At 48.5% G+C, this 23474-nt stretch overlaps 8 protein-coding genes across 9 annotated transcripts in view; 4 read left to right on the forward strand and 4 right to left on the reverse strand.

Annotated features, from left to right (window-relative positions):
* The first annotated feature begins 3106 nt into the window (after window positions 1–3106).
* On the forward strand, window positions 3107–8208 carry FOXG_04932 (uncharacterized protein). Of its 2 annotated transcripts, XM_018382988.1 has the most exons (4): window positions 3107–3572; window positions 3618–3711; window positions 3758–3921; window positions 3973–8208. In XM_018382988.1, the coding sequence occupies exons 1-4, from the start codon at window positions 3515–3517 to the stop codon at window positions 4926–4928; spliced, it is 1272 nt and encodes a 423-aa protein (XP_018239830.1). In that variant the 5' UTR covers window positions 3107–3514; the 3' UTR covers window positions 4929–8208. The 2 variants fall into 2 exon arrangements, with proteins under 2 accessions (XP_018239830.1, XP_018239831.1); XM_018382989.1 differs by having other exon boundaries at window positions 3142–3572; window positions 3618–3921.
* FOXG_04933 (uncharacterized protein) lies at window positions 4147–8250 on the reverse strand. The gene is made up of 2 exons (XM_018382990.1): window positions 7087–8250; window positions 4147–7039 (listed from the first exon to the last, which is right to left on the reverse strand). Exons 1-2 carry the CDS (start codon window positions 8162–8164, stop codon window positions 5220–5222), a joined length of 2898 nt encoding a protein of 965 aa, XP_018239832.1. The 5' UTR covers window positions 8165–8250; the 3' UTR covers window positions 4147–5219.
* A 629-nt stretch (window positions 8251–8879) lies between these two features.
* On the forward strand, window positions 8880–13607 carry FOXG_04934 (uncharacterized protein). Its single transcript, XM_018382991.1, has 4 exons — window positions 8880–9400; window positions 9558–11190; window positions 11244–12065; window positions 12133–13607. The coding sequence occupies exons 1-4, from the start codon at window positions 8997–8999 to the stop codon at window positions 12133–12135; spliced, it is 2862 nt and encodes a 953-aa protein (XP_018239833.1). The 5' UTR covers window positions 8880–8996; the 3' UTR covers window positions 12136–13607.
* A 678-nt stretch (window positions 13608–14285) lies between these two features.
* FOXG_18942 (uncharacterized protein) lies at window positions 14286–16240 on the reverse strand. Its single transcript, XM_018399093.1, has 2 exons — window positions 15900–16240; window positions 14286–15849 (listed from the first exon to the last, which is right to left on the reverse strand). Exons 1-2 carry the CDS (start codon window positions 16148–16150, stop codon window positions 14700–14702), a joined length of 1401 nt encoding a protein of 466 aa, XP_018239834.1. The 5' UTR covers window positions 16151–16240; the 3' UTR covers window positions 14286–14699.
* A 99-nt stretch (window positions 16241–16339) lies between these two features.
* On the forward strand, window positions 16340–17839 carry FOXG_04935 (uncharacterized protein). The gene has a single exon (XM_018382992.1). The coding sequence runs from the start codon at window positions 16453–16455 to the stop codon at window positions 17644–17646; it is 1194 nt and encodes a 397-aa protein (XP_018239835.1). The 5' UTR covers window positions 16340–16452; the 3' UTR covers window positions 17647–17839.
* FOXG_04936 (uncharacterized protein) lies at window positions 17731–19870 on the reverse strand. Its single transcript, XM_018382993.1, has 3 exons — window positions 19365–19870; window positions 19077–19314; window positions 17731–19027 (listed from the first exon to the last, which is right to left on the reverse strand). The coding sequence occupies exons 1-3, from the start codon at window positions 19640–19642 to the stop codon at window positions 18293–18295; spliced, it is 1251 nt and encodes a 416-aa protein (XP_018239836.1). The 5' UTR covers window positions 19643–19870; the 3' UTR covers window positions 17731–18292.
* A 1156-nt stretch (window positions 19871–21026) lies between these two features.
* On the reverse strand, window positions 21027–22648 carry FOXG_04937 (uncharacterized protein; the record flags this gene model as incomplete). Its single annotated transcript, XM_018382994.1, has 3 exons — window positions 22490–22648; window positions 21428–22394; window positions 21027–21337 (listed from the first exon to the last, which is right to left on the reverse strand). The coding sequence occupies exons 1-3, from the start codon at window positions 22604–22606 to the stop codon at window positions 21027–21029; spliced, it is 1395 nt and encodes a 464-aa protein (XP_018239837.1). The 5' UTR covers window positions 22607–22648.
* A 682-nt stretch (window positions 22649–23330) lies between these two features.
* FOXG_04938 (uncharacterized protein) overlaps window positions 23331–23474 on the forward strand; it is a gene marked incomplete at both ends in the record, with an annotated part of 838 nt that continues 694 nt past the window's right edge. The window contains one exon of the mRNA XM_018382995.1: window positions 23331–23472. Within this exon, the coding sequence (XP_018239838.1) occupies window positions 23331–23472 (142 nt within the window). The remainder of the gene's footprint in view (window positions 23473–23474) is intronic.

Raw genomic sequence — 23474 nt, forward strand, 5'->3', positions numbered from 1 at the left:
TCTTTTCTCCTCTAGAAGCAGGAAGCGAATGCGGTTCTCGACACTATGATACCCCTTTAGACAACCGACACCTGAACTTTACTCACCGCCGCGACAAACCTTGCTCTCATCGCCATTACTCCTCAAATACATTTCGCCATCACAACGAACTCAATCACTCGACATGTCCACATGAAACGAAACTATAGACACTCATATTACCAAACCTGTACCACCTCTTTTCGCTCTCCCAACCGACATATTCTTTGGCATAGCATTCTGCATCACGACCGGGAAGCGCATTTAGACTTTTTAGGGGGGACCAACCCAACTCCCAGGGACATTTTGATTCAGGCGTTTTTGTTTTTTCCTAGTACCTCTCTTCTGCATTTGGGATACCCCCCATGTTGGATCACTTGGCTGGTAGCCACGATTTGTGGTTTAGAGCGGGACTGCTTTTACGGACAATCTCCTTGTGGAATAAAGGAGAGTTGATTTGACGCGGGACTGGTGGTGAAACCAATAAGAGGTAGCACCCACACTGAATGGCAGAAATACCATAACTTAACAATACCTACATTGTGTCTCTTGATTGCAAAGTGAATGTGATGTGTTGTGATCGTCAGCTAACGAATACCGCGCTCAGCGCACTTATCGCGTAACTAACAATATGTGGCATTTGACTCGCGTCATGTTTTACAACGTTACAGTGCTTCACATCTACACAGCTAAAAGGGCGTTCGCATCATGCCCTCTATGGCAGATGATCTCCACATGAGGTCACGCACACAGTCATGCCACGTGCAAATCCCATCAAACCCCGATTCACTTTTGTGCATCAAGGCAAAGTCGACGTTTCATTACGATTCAGGTTTTTTTTTAAAAAAAATCCCATGCTCGTTAAATGACGTCGTTATTGATCTTGTGCAGTCGATCTTCTCCTAGCGACAAAGTATGTTGTACACCGAGGTTGTGAGTGGTTCTACAGTATGAGATTTCTCCAACGAGGGGAAATGTCAAAAAAGTCGATGTGGGAAAAGATGGGCTTTTTGATAGGTTTGCCACTTTCTGTTGTATGACGAGGCATGGTTGCTCTCCCGGTTTATTCTTATCTTTGACGGATGGGCTCCGTGGGTTATGAGTCGTTCGGAGAGATAAATGGGATCGACTTGGCAGTTGGGGATTTTGTTGTGGCGAGCGTGGCTGTTCGTTTTGCATGATCACGACAGTTGGGGATGTGGTTTCGATGATGCCATTTTGAGGTGCTGAATGGCACATTTTGAACATGGGATTTAATCTGGTCGCAATTCTCTTCAATGTACCCGGTCTACGGTCTGTACATTATGTAGCTCCCCACACTGGGTCAGACTGGCGATATGATGCTGGAACTTTGTGTCGTTGCCACTGAAGAACTGTGAGAGCATCGATCGACCAATGTTACTACAGAACAGACATTTCTACCTTAACATCATAACAAGTGAAGGTATTCGTACTTGAAAGTTCGTTCGTAGCCGTTGTGTTCTTGTTGTTGATCGACATGCCCCATGGTCTTCTCCTCATCAGCGTCCGCTAGTTCTAGACCTCATCGACCTAATGCTGATCCCTCACAGCACAGGATCTAGACCTACCAGACCACTAAATTAGGTGAAGGACTGGGCATGTCAGACCCGAGCACTCGGTAAAGCTGACCTAAATCTGCTTGGTGGAACGGGCTGCGCGATGATCCGCGGTCGCTAGAGAGGGCTGCATCGTGTCGATCCTTTAGCCGTGTTTCACGGCAATGGTCGTCCTTCCCATAGTGCTGAGATGAAAGATTGAAGGCAGAGGCTTTGCTGCTTTGAAGGGATGGTAGCGCCGAGTATCTGCGACGTTGACTCTATGTGTTAATGTGGCAGACAGCAGTCTTGGCTATGTTGTGCAGGCTGGAAAGCTTGAAGAACATAGCTTTGATCAACTATCGTATCTTTCTGTCTCTCAGTCTGTGATTCACTTGAATTCGAGTCAAATTGACTATATACGGGCGGTAGGAGTCGGAGTGTTTGGAGAGCCTCCCGAGGGCGTCGCTATAGACCTTGAATCAGTACCACACGGCCGATCGTGTTCGAGCTTGGGGCTCTTTGAAATGAGAGGTATAGAAGGTACCTGGGGTTTCATGTGCTCAAAAGAGATAGTCAGTGGTTATTCCTCAAGCTAAATACATGTAGTTTCCCACGGCGATCTAAAATAGGTAGGTGGTTGACTGTTGAGATTGTCGCGACAGATGTTGGTGTCAATATCTGAATATCCAGCCTGGTATACAAGGAACGATCGATCTATATGTGATTCAATAAGAATAAGCTCCTACAGTTCCTCACTTTCCCTTGCTGTCCTTCCTCTCAGGCGACGGTTTGCATAGTGTCGCGGGACAACAGTCGTATGAGAAACGGTTTTCAAGGCAACCGTTGAAGATATTCATCGCGTAATTACCTCACAACAAAAGGCTCCCGAATGAGAATCTCCTATTGAATGCAATAAGGAAGTTTTACGTCTCTGAGACGGGCTGACGTACCTCCGCTTCGCTTGTAGCCATATCTTTCTCCTCCGTTTCTTCTCGACTACTGCGTAACTCACTCCGTTAGTTTCTGTTACCAGATCCTTATGAGAAGAAGTTACTATGAGATATTATGAATTCTACTTCAGTGCGAATATAAAAGAGACTTAAAGACCACGTAGGTGTCTAGAGGCTTGCTACAAGTGCTACCTGGCATTCTTCTCCAGCGAGGTCGTCAAGATATGAGAACCATTTCGGGGAACGGTGCCCAAATGAGAGAGAAAGCAAAGCTACTTGAAATGATAGAGGCCTTTCTTGAGATATTTTGGGCAGCTAATGTTTTAAATTAGATCTACGGACTCGATGGTGCGTACGCAAACGGAATGGTATGGTGTTGAAGTTCACAGTATATATCGAAGCTTGCTTGATTTATTCCAAACCTCAACATACTGTATTAATCTGGCATAAGCTTTGGTTCATTACATGGCCGTTTGGTAAAATCTCTTCTCTCTCCATTGGTACCTTGAGACCTGCAGGTGTAGAGCCTGCAAAGGGTGGCATGATCTGATCCGAAGCGCTCCAGGGTATCATCGTGAGCAGGCGCCAACATCAACAGGCCTCCAACACCAACTCCAACACCAACACCACGATACATTCATCTTAATGTATTTACCCTCCCCCCGTGATCAAACGGCATGCGACATATTCTCACTGCGCCAAATCGCACAGCGACAAACGCTGCCTAAAAACTCATGCACCCCAGAGACCACCACTACAGCCGGGCGCATTTGCCTAACGCCCAAAAACACAATTGGTCACTTCTCACAAATGAGGCTCAGCTCTGTGCTACCAACACTCGCAAGCTTCAATAGAATCATGCGGGTTATGCACACACTCCGCCTCTTTTGCCGCCCAACCCTGGTTCAGCCGCAGTATGAAAATGGAACCTCAGCTTCTCACAGCGGTTAATTCTTCCACTTCTTCAATTGTAACACCACGTAAAAAATGCCGGCTAGAATTCATGAGAATTGCGTTGACTTTCGGGTTTTGATATGGGATAAGGGTAAGTAATTGAATCTGAGTGTGAGGGTCATGCTGATGAGAGTAGGGAATGAGAAGTGGCTTCGTGAGGATGTCCGACCGGGGGACTTTTATGAGGGGGAGATACCTGCGCTGTGGACTGAGTCGCATGTTATAGTCGTGTATGTGTTTTCTCGTTGAGGTTGAGTATAATTCTGACTATGGCAGATTCGCGGATGCAGATAAAGTACGCGATTGTTCTTTGTGTAAGAAACGCTTCACCGATGTCTTCTGTATGCCTGAGCTCTGGTGGTCAAGCTACAGCCGCCGATCAAACGGCTATTTTGGAAGCGAGACATTTCGCAACAACAACGGGATGATCACAGCATTAAGTCAGTCTTCCTCCCTCCAACTTCATCGAGGAACCTCGCTAACAATGATAGATACGTGGTCACGGTTTCTCGTCAAGCAATTGAACCAAACTGACCATCAATGGCATAAATTCAACATCCTAACACGCTGGATAAAAGATCCCCAACAAACAATCCTGCTTGTCTTTGAAGCACCCAAACAACTGCGCCTGCGAGATAGATTCCCCGATCCGCTGCTCATAAACTCTCATAACGACACGCTCAGCGACCCCTTCTGGTTCTACCCCCGTCTATTCGAAGATCTCTCTCTTCTTCAGGACAAATCCGTCTGGGCAGTTCGCGACCACGTTCGCGGGATTGAGAAAACAGATCTTACACAAAAGCCTGAGCCGAGATATCGAGCTATGCACGATACAGCCAGGCATGCTATTCACGTCTCGGAAACGCTTGAAGTTGCGGAGAAGACTATCACGGCGATCATACAGCAGCATAGCGCTTTTGAAGCGGAAGCAGCTGGGGGGAGTGGACCTGCAAAAGCAAAGTTTCAACATGTAGGTGAACGACTACTGTGGTATATCCACATTCTGCAAAGTCTACGCTGCAGAGCCTCCGCGAACAAAGAACGACTCCTCAACGAGATCCAACTCGCCTTCAACTCAGTTGCTCAATACGATTCTCGTATCTCTGTTAAGATTGGCCAGGCAACCCAATCCGACAGCGCAGCTATGAAGACCGTAGCTTTCGTGACACTCACATTCTTACCCGCTACGTTTATATCAGCGCTGTTCAGCATGTCGTTCTTCAAAGTCGATGACAATACTGGGGTATGGAGCGTTAATGAGAAGTTCTGGGTGTACTGGGTGTTTGCGGTTCCCGCTACGTTGTTCACCTGGGGGTTGTGGTTGTCGTGGCAGTGGTTTTATAGACCGGTTAAGATCGGGGAAGAGGAGAAGCCTGTGAAGCAGTTTGGGGACTTGATTGGGTTTGTGAAACGGGGTGGGACGGACGAAGAATACCGGATATCTTGAGCTGGAAAGTTATCGAATAGGGATGGGTCGGATGGTGTTATTGTTGGATATTGGGGTTACGACTTGGATAGCTTGACATTTTGAGATGCACATAAGCGACATTCTAGCGTGTATTGCTGTTAAGTTGGAATTCAAATTATATTGCGTGCTAATATCCATTGTACTCGTGTCTCGTTCCTCATTCCTTTGTGTACATTGCTATCAATCCCATCGTTGAAATCGACCAAAACATCCTAACCATAGTTTCGAATTGCATCATAATAGTCATCAGTCACAAATGTTCTCCATACATCAAATGAGTGCGTTGCACCTGGCACCAACATCATAGTCAACTGGCTGCACGGGATCAACCGTCACAATAGAAGCTGGCTTTGCTGAAGCATCATATTCCTGCACAACGAGTGGTGCTGGCGATGCACTCGTCTCCAGTCCAGGCGTTGGGGTCGATTGAACCGTCACCTCCACCACAATACTATCCTGTGGCGCTGGCGTTGATACCTGAGGAACAGGAGCCGTGTTATTCTCAGTCACTAGACTAGTACCAGCCAAGATGTCGTTACTGCCGTATCCGCTGTTGAGAATGAGTGTAGTGTTCTCTGGTGTACTCGGGACTTCAACTAGAGGAATGTCGCTCGTAATGATCTCGGGCTGGTTGTTCTGAACGAATACCGGATACATGGGTTGCTGCGCTTGGGTCTGAGTTGTGAACAGAGGTGCTGGTTCGGCGGCATAGTCGGGTACTGAGTATGAGATGGTAACCTGCTGCTGAGGCATTTGAGTTGGATCGTAGACATACGGCTGGGTAGGATAGGTCTCTTGCGAAGTAACCTGATATACCGGCTGTTCAGTCAGCTGAATGGGAGGCTCAACGCCGACCTGCTCAGATGTAATGACTGTCTCATAAGATGTTGTCTGCTGAGCCAAAATTGGCTCTTGGGTTGAAGTAGCTTCGAACGTAGTCTGCTGCTGGACTTCAAAACCGGGTTGCTGCTCGTATGTTTGAGTGTACTGAACCTCCTGCTCGAAGGCTGGTTGACCCTCATTAATAGTGTAAGAAACCTCAGTCGTAACACTGAACTGCTCAGGCTGCTGGCCAAAAGCAGGCTGTTGATCAAACGCAGGTTGTTCGAAAGCTGGCTGTTCAGTCTGTACCGAGTACTCAAATGTTGACTGCTGCTCGAAAGCTGGTTGCTGGAACATCGACTGCTGATTATCCTCAAAGGAGAATGACTGCTGAGGCTGTGAGAAAGACGATTGCTGATAGTCGAAGCTTTGCTGGAACTGTCCTTGTTGCTGGTCTTGGAATCCGCTCGAGTCGTCACCTCCAAATCCGAAGTCCCCATCATCGTTGTAACTGTCATCGTACTCGCCATCGCTTCCGGAGCCGATACCACCGAAGCTGTTGACTGTGTTCAACATCCGACCCATTTTTCTCCAATTCTTCTTCTTGCCAAGCTTTCCGACCTGTCGACTTGCCATCTCAACGCCTTGACCAGTGAGCCTTGCCGCATTGACCGTCGCTGAAAGGATGCTATCGCCGACGTTTTGCGGCTGATTTGGTTGACCAGGTCGTGCTTTTCTCACAATGACCTTATTTCCTTGCTTCGTCTGTCGTGGCTGCTGTCCCGGCCGATCCCACGTCGATAATCCAAGTTGTTCGTTGATATAGAACGGCGTCATGTCTGGCGTTCTCAATTCTCTCCAACCGTCAGGCAGAGAGTTGGCAGGCTTCACCCATGAACTGGTCCCCAGTCTCTTGTTGAAGTAAAATGTTCGACCATCAGGTGTCTTGCGCTCATCCCAGCCAGGTGGCAATCCAGAGAATCCAAACAAGGCCGCTGCCGTGGGCTTCAGGTGTGTCTTCAAGCCGGTCGAATTATGAGTGTACCAGAGTCGGCCAGAGACGTTCTTTCGAATAGTCCACATTTGGGTTGTCGCATCTTGAACGGAAGATTGAACTCGCGGGTCGGATTCAGTGGCATAGTAGGATTTATCGTGGCTGTGAGAAGTGTTGACTGCATTGGAGGTGAAGCACCACACACAGAAGTTCGTCGTGATATGCGCTGTGCTGCAGATGAGACAGGTGTAGACCGACACGTTGAGAGGTATCCCTGGGAGTGTTAGCGGCAATAACGGTTCACTCAAACGACACTCTCACCCTTTCGACAATGGTTACACAGCTGAGGTTGCCCAGTAGATGTGCGTCTCAAGTCTGCCGCAGGAGTAGCTTGAACAGCTGGAGTCGGCTGGATCGCTGGAGTATGCTGAGGTGGATGATTCTGCTGAACCGCTGGGATTTGTTGAGCTGTCGGGGCATATTGAGCCGGTTGAGGTTGCTGTGCGCCTGGAGCATGGTGAATCGCTGGACTTTGCTGGGCCGGAACATGTTGAACTGCCGGGGTTTGCTGGCTCACAGGTGGCTGCTGAACTGCGGCAGAAACAACATTTGGCTCCCATCGTGGTGTGCCCGCAACGCTTGGTGTAGCGACTGTAGTGGCGGGCGTTGCGATACCGGCGCTGCTACCGCTGATGCTTCCTGGTCTGCCGTGATCGGCCACAAATGAACCGATGTTGCTGTTGGCAGTGTCAACACGATGGATTTGCGGAGTTGGGCTTGCCGGAGATTGTTGTGGCTGTGCTTGGTGAGTGTTTGACAGAGTCGTTTGAGGAGCGGGGTTTGGTGATGGGTTTGTCGGACTGAAGGGTTGTTGCTGAGGGTGCTGCGCTTGGACATGCTGCTGTGGAAGCTGTTGCTGTTGCTGATATTGCTGTTGCGGGGCTTGTTGATGGTTTTGCTGATACTGAATTGGTTGTTGGTGGAGATAAGGAGGTTGAGGATGAGGTTGGCTTTGCTGTTGCTGCTGCTGGGGAGGATACTGAGCAGGTTGCGCTTGCTGGTGCTGAATTGGTTGGCCTGGGTGTGCTATCGGCTGAGCTTGGTGAATCTGCTGTGGACTTTGTTCGTGATAAACAGGTTGAACCTGTTGCCCAGGATGATATGATTGAGGTCTCTGTTGTTGGACATGTTGCTGCTGCTGCTGCTGCTGCTGCTGGTTGTGAGGAGGATACCCAGCTTGCGGATACTGCTGCTGAGGAGCAGGTCTATGCGGCAGCGAAATGCTCTGCGCTTGTCCTCCAGCCGGCTTCCCAACAGGTTTCCTAGCCACAGACCTCTGATGCATCAAAGGCTGAGGCGTCGTTTGTACAACATTACTCTGAGGCTGTGGAGACGCCATCTCGACTTACACCAGAAAACACAAGGACAAGGACAAGAAATGACAAGACGGGAGACGAACGGGAACCCCGCTTGGCAATGCATTCTATTTATTACTTTTATTCCCCTGTCCATCACAGGACTTTAACAATCGAGACCTGAAAGAATATTTTGTATTTGGTGGTGACTCGTCTTTTCTTTCTACCCCTCTATCTGGTATGTGCAAGGGTCCTGGTTGTAACCTCAGCCGCAAATCTGCAACCATTCACAACGCTTTGTCGTCTACTTCGTGGCGCGCTATGAGGTGCATCTTGCTTTTTAGGGAATAGTTCGAGGCAGATTTGGGTCGAGGGCGTTTTTAGTTGCCGTTGTCTTCTCCGATGTTTGGTGTTTCGAAGCGGCGCTGTTCCGCTGTATTTATCTGCAGCTGACAGCAAGGCTTTGATGCGTACCTTATTCCGAATAAGGTACCTTAGGTAGGTAAGGTAGCCTGTTGAGGAAGCAGACATGAGAGATGCTTTCCTTGGTAGTTCAGCGGCACCTACCTAAAAAAAACCTCTCAAAGTGGCACTTGCCTGGCTTATTTCCTTGTTTGCCATTCAAACCGAAAAATCATCTTTTGCACTCTCCTAGAACTTCATCTATCACCTGTACAAGCATTCATCATTATAGTGCTGCAGCGTATTTCCCATCAACTCTGACGTCTATGTACAACAAGGCTCTACCAATGGTATCCAACACACCATGTGAGAGACGCCGGGGGCTGAGGATCCCAATCAGGTTGAAACAGCCCTCTGGTTCCTCATCCATAGCCTGATCTCTATTCCCCGCATTACAACATTACAATAGACGCCATGTCTGGAATGGAAGGCCTGAGCATCGTTGCAAACGTTATTGCCGTGGTTGACCTGTCTCTCAAAGTCATCTCGTGGTGCTCCAAGTACGCTCAAGACGTGAAAGACTCCAGCGACGGCCGCGCCCGGCTCCTGCAGGCAGCTATCACCTTGCATTATGAGTCCGGAAAAGCCCACGACCTTCTCTCTAGCAAAAGAGGCAATAAACTGAAAGCATCTCAGAAGCTTGCCCAGGCTATGGGAAGCAGTGAGGTTCAGTTACGCGAGCTCGAAACTCTACTCTCGGATAAAGCCAGCTGCTCAAGTCTTAGGTGGCCGCTACGCAAGGAAAAGGTCGAGAGTGCTATTAGAAACATCGAGAATGCAATAAGGACCCTATTAGAAGTCCTTCAGATTGATACGACGTAAGTACATACAGCCTTTCGCTTATACCCTGCATTGAATAGATATCGAAACAATGGGCCAAATACACATAGAAAGATATGAGCGCGATGTTTCCGGACCATGCACCACTGAAAACCCAGTAAGGAAAGTTAATACTGAATGCTGATTATCATGCAGAAGAGTTATTCTTGACATCGACGATAGGACGGAAGCTGGTCAGCGAAGGGCAGCAATAGACCAGTTGCCATACGTTAGTGATGCGGCCTGGGACTCACATGCTGAGGAACATAACGCAACTTGTCTGAAGAACACCCGGATGGATATTCTACAAGATATTAATGACTGGGTCGAAGATACAGCCGATCAGGCGAAAACGGTGTTCTGGCTGAATGGAATGGCGGGAACTGGAAAGTCCACCATTTCACGTACGATTGCTCGCTCTCTATTCGAGACCAAGAGACTCGGTGCATCGTTCTTCTTCAAGCGTGGAGAGACTAACAGAGGGAGCATCTCCAGATTCGTCCCGACAATCGCGCGTCAGCTTGTGGCGAATCAACCAGTCCTCGAGCCTTATATCCATGAGGCAGTCCTCCACGAGCCATCTATTACTAGCAAAGCCGTCAGAGTTCAATTTGAAAGACTCATTATGGAACCTCTTTCTCGATGTCCAAACGATTTCCACACAGACACCCCAATCGCTATCATCGTGGATGCACTGGATGAATGCGAGTCGGATGCTGATATTTATCTTATTATCAACCTATTGTCTAGCACACGAAAGATCCAAAGGCCAAGGCCACGGATATTTGTGACGAGCCGCCCAGACCTCCCCATCCGTTTGGGTTTCAATGATGTACAGGGGACTTATCAAGATCTTATCCTTCACGAGATACCTGCTCAAGTGATAGAACACGATATAACAATATTCTTGGAGCACGAAACAGAGCAGATTAAAAGACGATGGAACCATTCAGTTGCTGAGATACGAAGATTGGCAACCGACTGTCCTGGAAACGAATGCATTCGGCTACTCACAAGAAGGGCAGCACCCCTTTTCATTGTGGCTGCGACCGAATGCCGCTTCATAGCCGATCGAAGGCACGGTAGCCCCGAGGAGCAGCTGCATAGGCTCCTGAATTCGTCAGCTGATAGCACCTCATCTCAAATGGACCGTACTTACGGATCAGTTCTAAGTCAGCTGCTTGGTTCAAATTGTTCCAAGCGCAAGAAGGAAGCGATCATTCACGAGGTCAAACGAATAGTCGGTACAATCATTAACCTCGCTAGCCCACTATCATCATCCGCACTTTCGAGGCTTGTGAAAATCGACCAGAAAACCATTGACACTAGACTGGATTTTCTCCATTCGGTACTTAGCGTCCCTTCCTCTTCAGAAGCACCTATTCGGATGCTTCATGCGTCCTTTCGTGACTATCTAATGGACTTAGACGCCAAAGGAAACCCGTTCTGGATCGATGGGATTATCTCGGCACAAGCAATACTAAGGGACTGCTTCCGGGTAATGGGAAGTCTTAAAGCCGATATTTGTCATTTGGGGTTTCCTGGAACGCCCCGTACAACCTTGAAAGCCGAGTTCATCGACGCATGTATACCTCTTGAGGTTCAATATGCATGCATATACTGGATACACCACCAAGTGGTGGCAGGAGTTGGCCATGGTGATGTCAAACGAATATTCGAATTTCTGGAAGAGCATCTCTTGCACTGGATTGAAGCTTTGAACCTGCTTGGGAGAGCATATCAAATAACTGGGCTCATTAGAAATCTGAGATCTATCCTGGATATCAAGGTAAGGAGTTAAATCGATTAAAGAGTTTTCAAGATTCTAACTTGATGTATCAGTCCGAAAGTGACAAGCAGTTGATCGCCTTCCTTGACGATGCGATTAGATTCGTTGACACGGATATGGAGACCATCAACTTGACACCTCTGCAAATATATTCCTCGGTCTTAGCATTTGCACCCACGAACAGTGTTGTCCAAAAGACATTTAGCGCAGATACCCCGGGATGGATGGAAATTGTGACAGGCAGAAGATCCGACTGGGATCCGCGTCTACGTTCATTCCACAACTATAGCCACCAGAATGAGCACGTCAAACTCAGCCATTCTACCATGTTTTCTCCAGACTCTAAACTTTTGTGTTCCACGTTTGGGGAAAGCTTGAGGATTTGGAGCTGTGATACAGGCGAATGCATCGAGGATCTCAAAACAGACGAAGACCCCCTGATGGCCGTTTCTCCGAATGGAAGATATCTAGCAGCGACTACAACAAATGCGAAATATCGAATACGTCTCCTGTCCCTGGAGTCGGTGGGACATCTTTCTGAGTTGGCACAGGACAAAGCTTTGGGTGCCTTGGCCTTCTCGAAAGATTCTGCGCTCCTGTGGACGTGCTCGATCGATGGAGAGGTGAAAGTCTGGGATGTGGAAACGAGAAAGTGTGTGAGAGAGCTCAAATATCCCGAGAACTGGGCGCAAACGATCAGATACCCTATCAAAATGGACAAAGACCCTTCATGGATTGACGAGGGTCAACTAACCTTTTCGATGAACTACAAACCAGTTTTGCTACTTTCAGAAGGAGAGACTCATGCGCACATTCTGTTTCTTGAAAGTGGTGAAGAAAACCTATCTTTTGATATAGAAATATCTTGCAGTGATGTAAGTGATCCCATTCGTTTCTCACCCGATGGGAAACTATTGGCCGCTCCCTCAGCTCATGGCTCAGTAATTATGATCTGGGATCTCCGGACTCGGGTGTGTCTATGGAAATTGGTCAGATATGATTTCTCTTATACCGAGGATTTGGTGCCTTCAGGTTCTCTCACGGGGCACTTATTGTTCTCACAAGACTCGGGACTTCTAGCGATAGCCTACCGCGATAGAAAGATACTGGTTTGGGATATGCAAAGCGGGGACTGCTCAGCAAAACTTGCTGTCAACTGCTCGACTCACCTACCCGTTATTGCGTTCTCCAGTGACAAGGAATTTCTCCTGATAGCAAATGAGATAGAAGTGGGATTTCGCGACCACATCGAGGCCTGGAACTTGAACAAAGGGTCTCGCATGGCAGCGACCAGATGTCACATGGACAATATTCAATATTTGTTGTTTTCTTCCGACGGGAAGAGTTTCGTTTCAGGGCTATTTGGTGGTGAGATAAAGCTATGGGACTGGCCGAGCTTCCTTGGAGAGTCTCTAGAAGACGCCAGGGAAATGAAATCCCTGGTTCTATCGCCTGATGCATCAATAGCAGCAGCATGTTATGGTGGCAACGAACTGAGAACGTGGGATGCTGTAACGGGCGAGATGCTCCAAGAGCTCACCACTGGGCTCGCACTCTCCAACATATTTTCGCTGTCATTCTCCCCCAATTCTTCATTCATAGCAACAGCAAACACTTCGAATGCTGCAGCAGTATGGAACGCACGCAATGGCCGCTGTGAATGGCAGTTCAGGGGATCCTCCCAAAATATTCAAGTGCAGTTTTCTCCAAACTCACAACGCATAGCAGTAAGTCATGAGGGTCCGGAGTCTGGTTACAGAATCGATGTCTGGAAGCATGCCAGCGGGAGCTTCAGCCTCGAATACACCCGGAACAAAGCTTGGGGCGACTTCTTTATGTTTTCCCAGTGTGGAAGCGTGCTCTTCCTTGGGCATATGTCGGGGAAATGGGGATTTCATTGTGCCGCAGGTAAACTATTGCATGGAATACACATGGACCCAACACAATCAGAAGCACTATCGATGGCAATTTCAGGAGACTCTTCCGTCCTTGCCCTGGGGTTTAGATTCCAGGTTGAGGTCTGGGATCTGGAGTCAATGAGATGCATTAATCGATGGAAGTCTAAATTTGGTGCCAATTTGTCATTCTCTTCAACAGGAACCCTTTTAGCTGGTGGATCAGGTCAAACAACGCGAATCCGGGATTACATAACGGGGGAGGTGGTCGCGGACATTGAATTTGCTGAACAAGACCGGGAGATGCACAGCTTTCTGCCAGACAACTCTGGAATACGCACCAACTACGGAGATATCGTTCTTAGCTCAAGTACAGTCCCCCAACAGCATCTCGCGCCAAAATTCGGACTCAAAGACAGGTGGATCCAGTGGAACGGGCATAATTTGATTAAACTTCCAGTCAATTTGTCAGGGGTTGAGACTGCTGTCACAGGAACGGCTTGCGAACTCACTATTGCTTTTGGGTGTAGCTGGGAGAGGGTCGTTATTCTCAAACTCTCAGAAGACGAAGAGCTACTAAAACTGCTTCCTCTCCTTGAAGAGACTACACATATCGCCTAGTTAGGGAAATGCATGGGTAAAGGTTGGTTATGCTGGAATGAACCTCAATGTCTCTCCTCTTAATACATTTGACGGGTAGCCTATGACCTCGAAAGTTTCAGTCCTGAGATCAACCTAAAAGTGCTTATTTGCTACAATAGCATACATTGCAGAAGCTTAGACTGAAGATCCCCAACAAACTGTATGGAAACTGACGTAACCATGGACAAAGAAAGGTAGGTTATAAAACACTGTTTCCTTCAACAAGCACAAGTTTGTAACGAGACAAGTTGCCTCGCCATGGAGGTGGCAAACGAGGGAGAAAGACCTATATAAGCATTTCAATGACCACTCAACAGCAGGTCGACCATAAAGGGTGTGTTGTCGATGCAAGCGAGCACACGACTGGCTTCTGCTTCTACCACCCAGCCTATTAGGCTTCAGAGAGTGATTGTTGGACTTCTACGCCAGTTACCTCTAATACTTAATAATTATGTATGCATCGACATCGTTGTATATGCTGAGAAGCTGGATACACCAGATGGAGAAGACGACAACTTATTAAGAAACATTACTGATAATAACATATGATGAATACTTCACGATAGTCCTAGATTCCTATATGTAGCTTAATTAAAAAGAAGAATTAGAACGCCTAACATGCTTGCCTTGATCATGTGAGAACGATGAGTCTCCATGCCAATAATGAAGAGCCTCTTAGTATCCCAGACTGGCACAGCTATTCTTCACTCGCCGTCTATTTCTTTCGGCAACGCACCTTTAGCCAAGTCAATCCCAAACAGGATCCCATGCTTAATGATCACTAGTATACTCAATACACTCCCTCGTAACCCTTGTCTTCCCCGAAACAGCAGTTCCATCAACCCCAACCAAATTCTCACTCAACCAACATAGCTCCAGTCTTACACGGCGCCTTCTATGCCTTCCCTATCCAGCCCAACTCATTGATATATCGCCACAAAATCCCATTTCCAGGAATCCCTCCTTGTCAGCTCATGGTGCTTTCCCGGTTTTGAGGTGAGTCTTATGGGGATAAGTGCTGGCGACAATGTTGACTGCCACTCCAGCAAAGTACTCTTCTCCCTTCCTTGGAACCCCTTTGCTACTTCCATTATTCGCAAACCGTCTCTTAATGCACGCTCCCAATCTACGAGAGTCTTTATTCGCTTTTTTCGCATGCCCGTCCAATATGCTTGCATTTCGTAGCTTGTAACGTATGGCATCTTTGACGAGCTTGTGTATCTCATAAATGCGTTCATTATTGCCGAGATGGTGCTCTATTAGGAAGGAGAAGTTCTTGAGTCGACGTATTGCTTCTCTCTTCTTACTCTCAAACATGTCTTCCATCGGCTTTGTTTCTCCATGCGCAGCAGCAGCATCCAATAACCGCTCAGTAATCTCCTGTTTATCCATGTAGGCAAGGATGTGTAGAATTTTGTATGCCAACTCGTTCTCTTGGCGAATGAGATGAACCGAAGAACTCCAAGTCTCAAGAATGCTGTTGGAACTGTTGTGTAACCTATATCTGTCGAACTCGGGTTCTTTCGAGATGCGCCAACGTGTTTCCTCTTCTTTCAAGTCATTAAGATACTGGCTGACGGACGTCTCTGTTCTTCGCATGTATGCCCCAGCTTGCGAAATAGCAAGCGGCAGAAACCGTAGCTCTTCAAGTAACAGAGTAGCATCATCTGGCTCATCATCACCTATTGATTGAGGCATTGTCGACTCAAGAAGTGCCTTGCTTTCATCAAAAGTCATCCTTGAGACAGCTACACCTCTCCATACGCCTACAAGACTCCCAACAATTGCTTCGTCACGGCTGATCCACAAAATAGTGCCATTTGGGCCTTTCGGGATGTAATTTATCATCTTGCTGGTGTTTCTTGCTGCTAAACCGACGCCAAGTAAAGACAAGTCGTCGGCATTGTCGATGATAAGTAGCCATCTAGGTAACGATTCAATTCTATGTCGGACGTTTTGTAGAAGCTCAGGCACAGAACCTTGAGCGTTCATGCCCAGAACGCTTGCAATTGAGCCATAATCTTGTGCAAAGGTCGCCTCGCTATTTGCATGAACCCAAAAGACGGAGCTTTGTCTTTTACTGTATCGACTATATGCGAAATCCAGAGCGATTTGCGTCTTGCTGTCAATTTGATGTGAGTGACGTTCTTGTGACAATCTCAGTAGGCTTACCCAGATCCTTCGAGGCCCCAAAGAGCGGCGCTTCGAAAGTCGTCGGAATTCTTTGGTAGAAGTTCCTCAAGTTTGGATAATATTTCAGGCCGCGTAACAAAATCTTCATGTTTCTCATAGGGAAACAGAAAGAACGGCCTCGGCTCAAAACGTTGATTGAAGTTGAAGGTTTGGTGAGCGTTGCCTGTAGCACTGATCCCTGTCACAACGTTGCTCCCGTAGACAGGGTCGTCAAATCTTGGGCCAGCCATTTTTTTCAGTATAAGATGATGTCTGAGATGATCAAGATGTTTTTACTGCAAGATATCGTGAGACAAATTCGCGTGTCGAGTTCCATATCCCTCAAGGACGATCAGATCAGGTCGTGGCCAATCGACGTGATCACCTTGCCGCCCAAGGCCCTGGTCAGGATCCGTAAATCGAGCCTGGATGAAACACTATCATGCTTCTCGATCTTGTCCATTTCGCAGGCGCTTAAGGCTTCTTTTCTCCTCAACTCGACAGAAACCCTGTACTTTTTTTTCGGTATGCAAATCCGTGGTTGTGAGATCCAATGATCGCTCCACCAAAAAGCCGCAATGACTTCCTAATTGGCATCATCTGTGCCCTTCCTCTTGAGTATGAGGCAGTTGGCCATGTTGTCGACGAGTTTTGGGAAATCAAGCTTGGGAGAGCGGTCGGCGACACAAACTCATACTCATTCGGCCGCATCGGAGATGACAATATTGTTCTTGTCATGTCAGGCATGGGTAAGGCCAATGCTGCGAGTACGGCAGCGAGCCTTCACATCAGCTTTCCGAACCTCGAACTTGTTCTGGTAACTGGGATCTGCGGTGGTGTTCCGACGTCTGATTCGAGTGCGGAACTTTTGCTGGGCGATGTTGTAATCAGCAAGGCTGTCGTTGAGTACGACCTTTTCCCAGGCAAACTTAGGAGCAAAAGCACCATCGATGATCGGTTAGCAAGACCGACGAGACATGTACGCAGTTTCGTTGCTCGTTTCGAGACAAACAGACTCCGCGACGCGCTTGAAGACAGGTCAGCTCTCATCTTGGAAGAGCTTCAATCACGAGCCGGGGTGGAGGGCCAGGATTCGATCTATCAATATCCTGGGGCAGACAAGGACTGTCTATTTATTCCCTCATATCGACACAGGCACCAATCGGACTGTGATATTTGCACATCTGACTCTAAAGAGGTGTGCGACGCAAGTCGCAAGATTTCGTGCTCCGAGCTTGGATGTGATGAGGAACAGCTTCTTGCCCGAAAGCGTCTCGACCAGAATCGTAAACTCCAGAAGGATGGTCGCGAGAAAGAGGCTCAAGCCCCATTCGTGTTTGTTGGCCATTTCGGTTCGGGAGACACTGTCCTCAAATCAGGCGAAGAACGCGATAGGCTTGCACGAGCTCATGATATCATCGCATTTGAGATGGAGGGTGCTGGCGTCTGGGAAGAGATACCGTGTATTATCGTTAAGGGCGTATGTGACTACGCCGATAGCCATAAGAACAAGGGATGGCAGAACTTTGCGGCTGCAACGGCGGCAGCGGTGACGAAGGCTCTCATTGAAGAGTATCCCAAGACTGATAAACCCAGAAAGCAAATTGATGATAGCAGCAGAGCTGAGAGCGAGGAAAGTAGTGAAGTGGGCAGGGATGCGCCAGTATTTTATGCCGATGTGTCAAAGTGCAATATTTTCACTGGATTTCATTCAAGTGGTGGAACGCAGGTTATCAAATTTGGATGAAGGTGAAGGTCTAGGAAACAGTGGAAAGAGGGGGAATGGGAGGCACGGTTGATTCACCACATGATGTCACAGTAGGCAAGGACTCAAGATGTAAGAATGAGTAATGATACTCAAAACGCTTCATAGGATTCATAACTATATATATAAGTGCCATTTATGACACAGCTAAACCATTTCATATTTTGTATCCGATTCATTTAAGCTTCCTGCTTTCGCTGGTGCTCGAGCTCAATGCCAGTGGCGTGGCTCTCCTCAGCATATCGCTGCTTCTCGTCACGAGCCTGATCAAGCTCCTCGGCGTTCTTGTTACCGTGAAGACCGATCTTGTACCAGGGAAGCTCGAAGAGCTCATCCATGCTCTCGAGGCTTCGTCCACTGGTCTCAGGAACGGAGAACCAGACCCAGACACCACCGACGAAGGTAACAGCGGCAAAGCACCAGAAGGTTCCCTTGGGGGAGATACCGCCCTCAGAAACAGACAGAAGCATGTTGGGGACAGCGCGAGAGTTTCCGTACTGGTTGGCGAAGTGAAGAGTCATAGCCCAAGATGTAGCGAGGGCACGAATGCGCAGAGGGAACAGTTCGGCGGTCAGGAGGTACTGCATAGAGTTCCAGCCGAGAGCCCAACCGAAACCAGAGACGTAGATCATGGCAATGGCGCCGCGAGAAGCACCCTTGTCGCTCTCGGGGGAGAACAAAGTCCTCGACGACACCGAGCTGGGGAATCTTGGTGAGGGAAGGCAGCGACGTAGATCATGGCCAATGATCTGAAAGAGTAATACCGAATGAGAAGAAGCGCGCTTTTCGGCCTGATGACTATCGACGAGAGCAAGAGAGCCGCAAGAGTAACAAGCCGCGAATGAAGCTTGACCGATAACCGAAGACAGCGGTGACGAGAAGACCTTCCTGCTTTGCCAACAATGCCCATGATCTTGAACAGATCGGGAGCATAAAGGGTGATGGAACCAGCGCCGGACCACTGAGAGAGGACCTGAACCATAGAGGACATGTAGAGACGGTACAAGTTGCTAGGAACAAGGATCAACTCCTTGACCTTGCCAAGGAAGCCAACACCCTTGGTAGCCTCGAGCTCATGGTCAAGAGCAGCCTGGATCTCGGTGATCTGGTGGACGATGTACTCTCCGTCAGCGGGCTGCTGTCGGAGACGGCCAAGCACACGGGCGGCTTCGTCGGGGCGGCCTTCCTTGACGAGATAGCGGGGAGACTCGGACTGGAAGAAGCTGAGGATGAAGATGATGCCGGACATCATGATGTGAAGACTGGTGGGGACGAGCCATTGGTTGTGAGAGTCGTCGGGGAGGTTGAGATGGCAGCCGTAATTTGTGAAGTAAGCGAGAACGATACCGATGTAGACAGCACCCTGATCTGTTAGATGATGTATATGTAAAGGGTGAGCGGAGTAAACTTACAGTGAACATGCAAGAGCAGAGACCTCGAACAGCAGCGGGGGCAATCTCAGCGATGTAGACAGGTCCAACGACAGGAGTCTGACCGACACCAAGACCACAGATGAAGCGACCAGCATAGATAGCACCAAGGTTTCCGTTGACACCACCGATCATGAAGATAACAATACCAACAGCCCAAAGTGTGCAAAGAACACGAGTAGCCCAGATACGACCAATACGATCACAGATCAAGAAAGCACTACACCAGTCAGCACCCAAATTCCCCATCATTAGCAAGGGACGACTTACATCAGAGCACCACCAACAGAACCGATTTGAACCATAGCAGAGACATTGGCCTTGATATTAGCCTGCTCAACGGAAGAATAAGAATCATAATGAATAGTCTCCTGGAAGTCCTTGCTGTTGAACGATCCAGAAATGAGACCCTCGTCAATACCTCGCGCAGCACCGAGCAGAGCAAACGACACAACGGCAAACCAAAGACGCCAGTTGAAAGCGCCCGCTGGTTCGCCCAGGTCCTTCAGCTTGAAGATGTTGACGGGTTTCTTGACGCCTCCAGCCATGATGAAGTTGCCCTTGGTCCTTAGGTAAGAGATATAAGGGTAAAAAAGAAAGATGGACAGAAGTGCCTGGGTTAGAAAAAGGGAGAGACAAGAGGAATCCGGGGATCCTTTTATACAAATTGCAATACTGGTTTCCCCACGAGATTTGCAAGTTGATCTGGTTCACCCCGCTCTTCTCTCCGGACTTCGTTACACCGAACCCAACACTAAACTTCTTTCCCCAACCCTCAAATAAACAACATGATGATCCCTCCGTTCACTAACCATCCTCGAAAATGTCATCCAATAGCGGAGTCTCCATCGTTTTGGGCACTAGAACGTTACAGCGGCCCGTGGAGAAACCTCTCACCAGGAAAAAGAAATATGGGGGGGTCTGCAAAGGCCGTTAGCCCTCTTCTTTTGTTCGCGAGGTCCCCCCCCCCCCCCCCCCTCACGTTCAGAAAAGGGAAAGTCTGACATCAATTATCACGGCAATGGCTTTTTCAGTTGTTACTATGTTAGGGCGCGTGGGATGCCCAGCCGCTACCGGCAAGTTTACCACGTTTTTCGCCAAGGGCCAAGGTTTTGCCAATGCAAATCGTCCCGGCTGGGCAGTGACTTCGATTGGAGGCGGGAATAGCAGAGAGCTCTTGTTCCCCAATACCAAGAGAATTCTTCAACTACATCAACGACTCAGTGGATGGTTCTGTCAAAATAACTGCCGTTGCATTGGAAACTTTTAGTGACATTGCTTAAAGAATGGGCCAGGTCCAGAATCTCTCCGCAATCATGCCACGGCCACGGAGAAAGCAGAGACGATCACTCCGCATTCCCCCGCAGGTTTTGCATCTCACTGTGAGATCTTCAGAATAAGCATACAAACAAAGTGTAAAGTTTAGCTTAAAGCAAATAAAGCTAGAGGCCGGGCCACCCCTGAGACTCAGGGATCATCCAGTTCTGGGTTGTCTTTAGTAAAAGATTCGGACCGGTTCTTTTTCTACGACCGATAGACTCCACTGGCAAGGAGCATATTCCTCTATTCAGACTCGTTCGTGTGGGTTGGGCGGTTGTTGGTCGAGTAATTGGTCGAGTCAGGATGACATTAACTGCATTCTAGATGGCCGGAGCGATACCCACTACCTCCAGGCTGCCAGATAAACTACCTGAATACCCCAGGAGCCCCGTCTAATACGGTGAGCAGACCCCAGAACTTATCCTCGCTTGCAATGTCAGCTCGTCTCGTCTTTCGCTTCGCCTTCCCCAATATGGCTATGCGGAGGCGATATGGACCTCAACTGCCCCATGAGGATTTGGAGCTGCTGATGATAAAGAATTTGCGTGATGCGGAGATGACACGATGCCAAGGTGAATAATTGGGGATTTCTTTTTTCTTGATGGATTGTTCTTACGTCCAGTATCGACCCCAGATCTTGTACTCATCTCGTGAACCACGGAACTGAAACTGCACCTCCGTAATGTCTTGGAAACCCTCCTTCATCTGTGGCGGTTTGAACCTGCTCGCGAAACCTGTAAATGCCATCTTGGGTAAGATCTGTCTTGACTCAGGATTCAATGTCGTGTTTAGCGCCCGCACAGCGTTGTTGTGTTCACAGACTTGGAGAGGAGTTTTGAACCACACACAACGGATAGAGATGCCGAATTTCTTGGCAAGCTCTACCCAAATAGTCCTGGTCTCTGGATCGGCATTGGTATTATCTGCAAAGGGACCAGGTTAGCGCGCCAGGATGGGGTAGTGGTGTGGGAATGGGGTAGCCCTGGGGTAGCAAAATTTGGAGAAAAACGCACCTATGGCAATGGGCTTACCCGCTTGGAGATGCTCCCTCGCTGCCTGCACGCACTTGTCGCGTGTCTTGAGCTGGTCCTGGTTGATGCGCTCGTACCCCAGAGGCTTGAGGGATTTCCAGTAAAACGTGGATTTGCCAGCCCCGGGTGGCCCACAGAATAAGATGATGTCCTTGTCGTTAGTCCTGTCAAAGGTCACCACGGAGTTCCCCGATTCAGCATCGTCGACGAAGGGATGCTCGGACAAGTCGAATTCACGAGCGAAACTCCGAGGCTTATGGCCGAGAAAGAACTCCTCCGGCGTCTGATACTGGATTCCGACGTTGTGGGCAAAGTTTCTGTCCGAACAGCTAAAGTCTTTAGCTGCGGCCGCAACTCCGTCTGGACCTTTCCCCAACGTTGCTGTGCGACCCCCTGCATCGCCGACAAATACGCTGTTCCCCAGATCTATCTCGGATTCCGAGATGTCGTAGTCGTCGCAGAGTTCCTTCCACATGCCTGTTCTCGGTTTTCGATATATATCATGCTCGGTCGCCGCGTAGACGCATGTCGGAAGGTTCAAACTATTGAGGACGGCGCTGCATTTCTGTTTAAATTCGGTAACTCGTTTCTGCGCATTGGCTTTTGGTGCTTTGGACTTGGGGTCGAAGTGTAGCGTTAACCCTGCCTGGTTCGATAAGATGACGACTCGATATCCATCTTGATACAGCTCTCGAAGTTTGGCGGGGACCGAGATGTCCCACCATTTCCAATCTGTCCCGCTACCTGCATGTTTCTTGCCTGAGGCTGTCGAGATGAGTGTCGAGTCAAGATCAAAAGCAGCTATCTTCCTCCTCTTTATTGTTTCATCTTCCTTGACACCATCGAATCGGCCGACCAGGAGAGTCGCAGGGGTATCGTCGTTAGGACTTCGCTCAGACCAGACAGTAGGATCCTTTAGGTTTTTGCGATGCTGGAGTAAAGAAGTTTGCTACAGCGGTCTCTAGGTAGGTCATGTTAGCTAGTCATCCAACGATAGCATGCTGCGGCATGGAAATAACGCTGCTTCTGGGATTGCGCACTCACTGGTTGTGCCGCTTTGAAGTTTGCGCTTGAGGGGCGGCGGAGAAACAGGAGCATCAGAGGCTTTGCGCTTGGGTAGGTTGCTTGAAGGCATTTTGGCGCTGGCCAAAGCGGTTGCATCTGGTCGTGTTGTGATATGTCGTTGTTGTTGTTGAGGGACATTGAAATGCCGAGGCGTTAGTCGGGTTCAGCAGCCAACCACGCAAGCCACGCCAAGCCAGCTAAATGCAAGCACTTAACCTACAGTCTTGCAGTTGACACGGAAAATCAGAACAAATACTCGCAATTTCGGATAACTGAAGTTAAAAATGTATACAATAAATTTATTTCACTATGATTTTCACAGTTTTGAAGCTTCTGCACTCCTTATCCGTTCGGTGATGCATCATATCTTGTTAAATGAAACGGTTGGACCCTGAATTTAGACGCGCAAATAGCTTGGATTTAGTGCTAACGCGTGAAGAGTCGCGAAGTCACGTGCCCTCGAGCAAAGTTAAGCTTGAGCTTCAAGCTCTGGTGGGGTATCTTGAATGCAACATTCATCAACAGTCAAAGTTACATTCCGCCTGAACACATCACATGGCATCATCTCAGTAACATACTAGCCTTAGTATAATACTTGGAACAGAACACACAGCAACCGTTTGAACCTGACGAACCAACTGGCGTCAATTGACAAGTAGTCAAAGACATACCCCCTCACCCGCTTCGTGGACCAACTTGTCTCTGAAGCATCAACCTCTAACCACGATCATCGTCGCAATACCAACATAAACTAAGAAGACAACACAAAAATCATATTCAATACAATTGGCGACAAAAGTCTTTCTTCGCTCCCGCCAAAATGCACGAGATCTTCCTCACAGCCCTCATCGAGGACAAAGACTTCACCTCGGCATGTGCCGTCCTAGGCGGTCTCACGAACATGGACCCATGGGAATCAATTCAGCGCGTTCTCTACTTTCAAGGTCCCCAGCGTCCCATGGGC

The sequence above is a fragment of the Fusarium oxysporum genome, chromosome 7 (genome assembly GCF_000149955.1).
Source record: "Fusarium oxysporum f. sp. lycopersici 4287 chromosome 7, whole genome shotgun sequence".
NCBI lineage: Eukaryota > Fungi > Ascomycota > Sordariomycetes > Hypocreales > Nectriaceae > Fusarium > Fusarium oxysporum.

Coding starts and splice junctions, on each gene's coding strand:
- FOXG_04932 (XM_018382988.1), top strand. CDS start 3,515: ATGCCGGCTAGAATTCATGAGAATTGCGTTGACTTTCGGGTTTTGATA. Junction 3,712..3,757: donor GAGTCGCATGTTATAGTCGT/GTATGTGTTTTC, acceptor TGACTATGGCAG/ATTCGCGGATGCAGATAAAG. Junction 3,922..3,972: donor CGGGATGATCACAGCATTAA/GTCAGTCTTCCT, acceptor TAACAATGATAG/ATACGTGGTCACGGTTTCTC.
- FOXG_04933 (XM_018382990.1), bottom strand. CDS start 8,164: ATGGCGTCTCCACAGCCTCAGAGTAATGTTGTACAAACGACGCCTCAG. Junction 7,040..7,086: donor GTGTAACCATTGTCGAAAGG/GTGAGAGTGTCG, acceptor TAACACTCCCAG/GGATACCTCTCAACGTGTCG.
- FOXG_04934 (XM_018382991.1), top strand. CDS start 8,997: ATGTCTGGAATGGAAGGCCTGAGCATCGTTGCAAACGTTATTGCCGTG. Junction 9,401..9,557: donor GTCCTTCAGATTGATACGAC/GTAAGTACATAC, acceptor ATTATCATGCAG/AAGAGTTATTCTTGACATCG. Junction 11,191..11,243: donor GATCTATCCTGGATATCAAG/GTAAGGAGTTAA, acceptor TTGATGTATCAG/TCCGAAAGTGACAAGCAGTT.
- FOXG_18942 (XM_018399093.1), bottom strand. CDS start 16,150: ATGGCTGGCCCAAGATTTGACGACCCTGTCTACGGGAGCAACGTTGTG. Junction 15,850..15,899: donor TGGGGCCTCGAAGGATCTGG/GTAAGCCTACTG, acceptor TCAAATTGACAG/CAAGACGCAAATCGCTCTGG.
- FOXG_04935 (XM_018382992.1), top strand. CDS start 16,453: ATGATCGCTCCACCAAAAAGCCGCAATGACTTCCTAATTGGCATCATC.
- FOXG_04936 (XM_018382993.1), bottom strand. CDS start 19,642: ATGGCTGGAGGCGTCAAGAAACCCGTCAACATCTTCAAGCTGAAGGAC. Junction 19,315..19,364: donor TCTGTTGGTGGTGCTCTGAT/GTAAGTCGTCCC, acceptor TGACTGGTGTAG/TGCTTTCTTGATCTGTGATC. Junction 19,028..19,076: donor TCTGCTCTTGCATGTTCACT/GTAAGTTTACTC, acceptor CTAACAGATCAG/GGTGCTGTCTACATCGGTAT.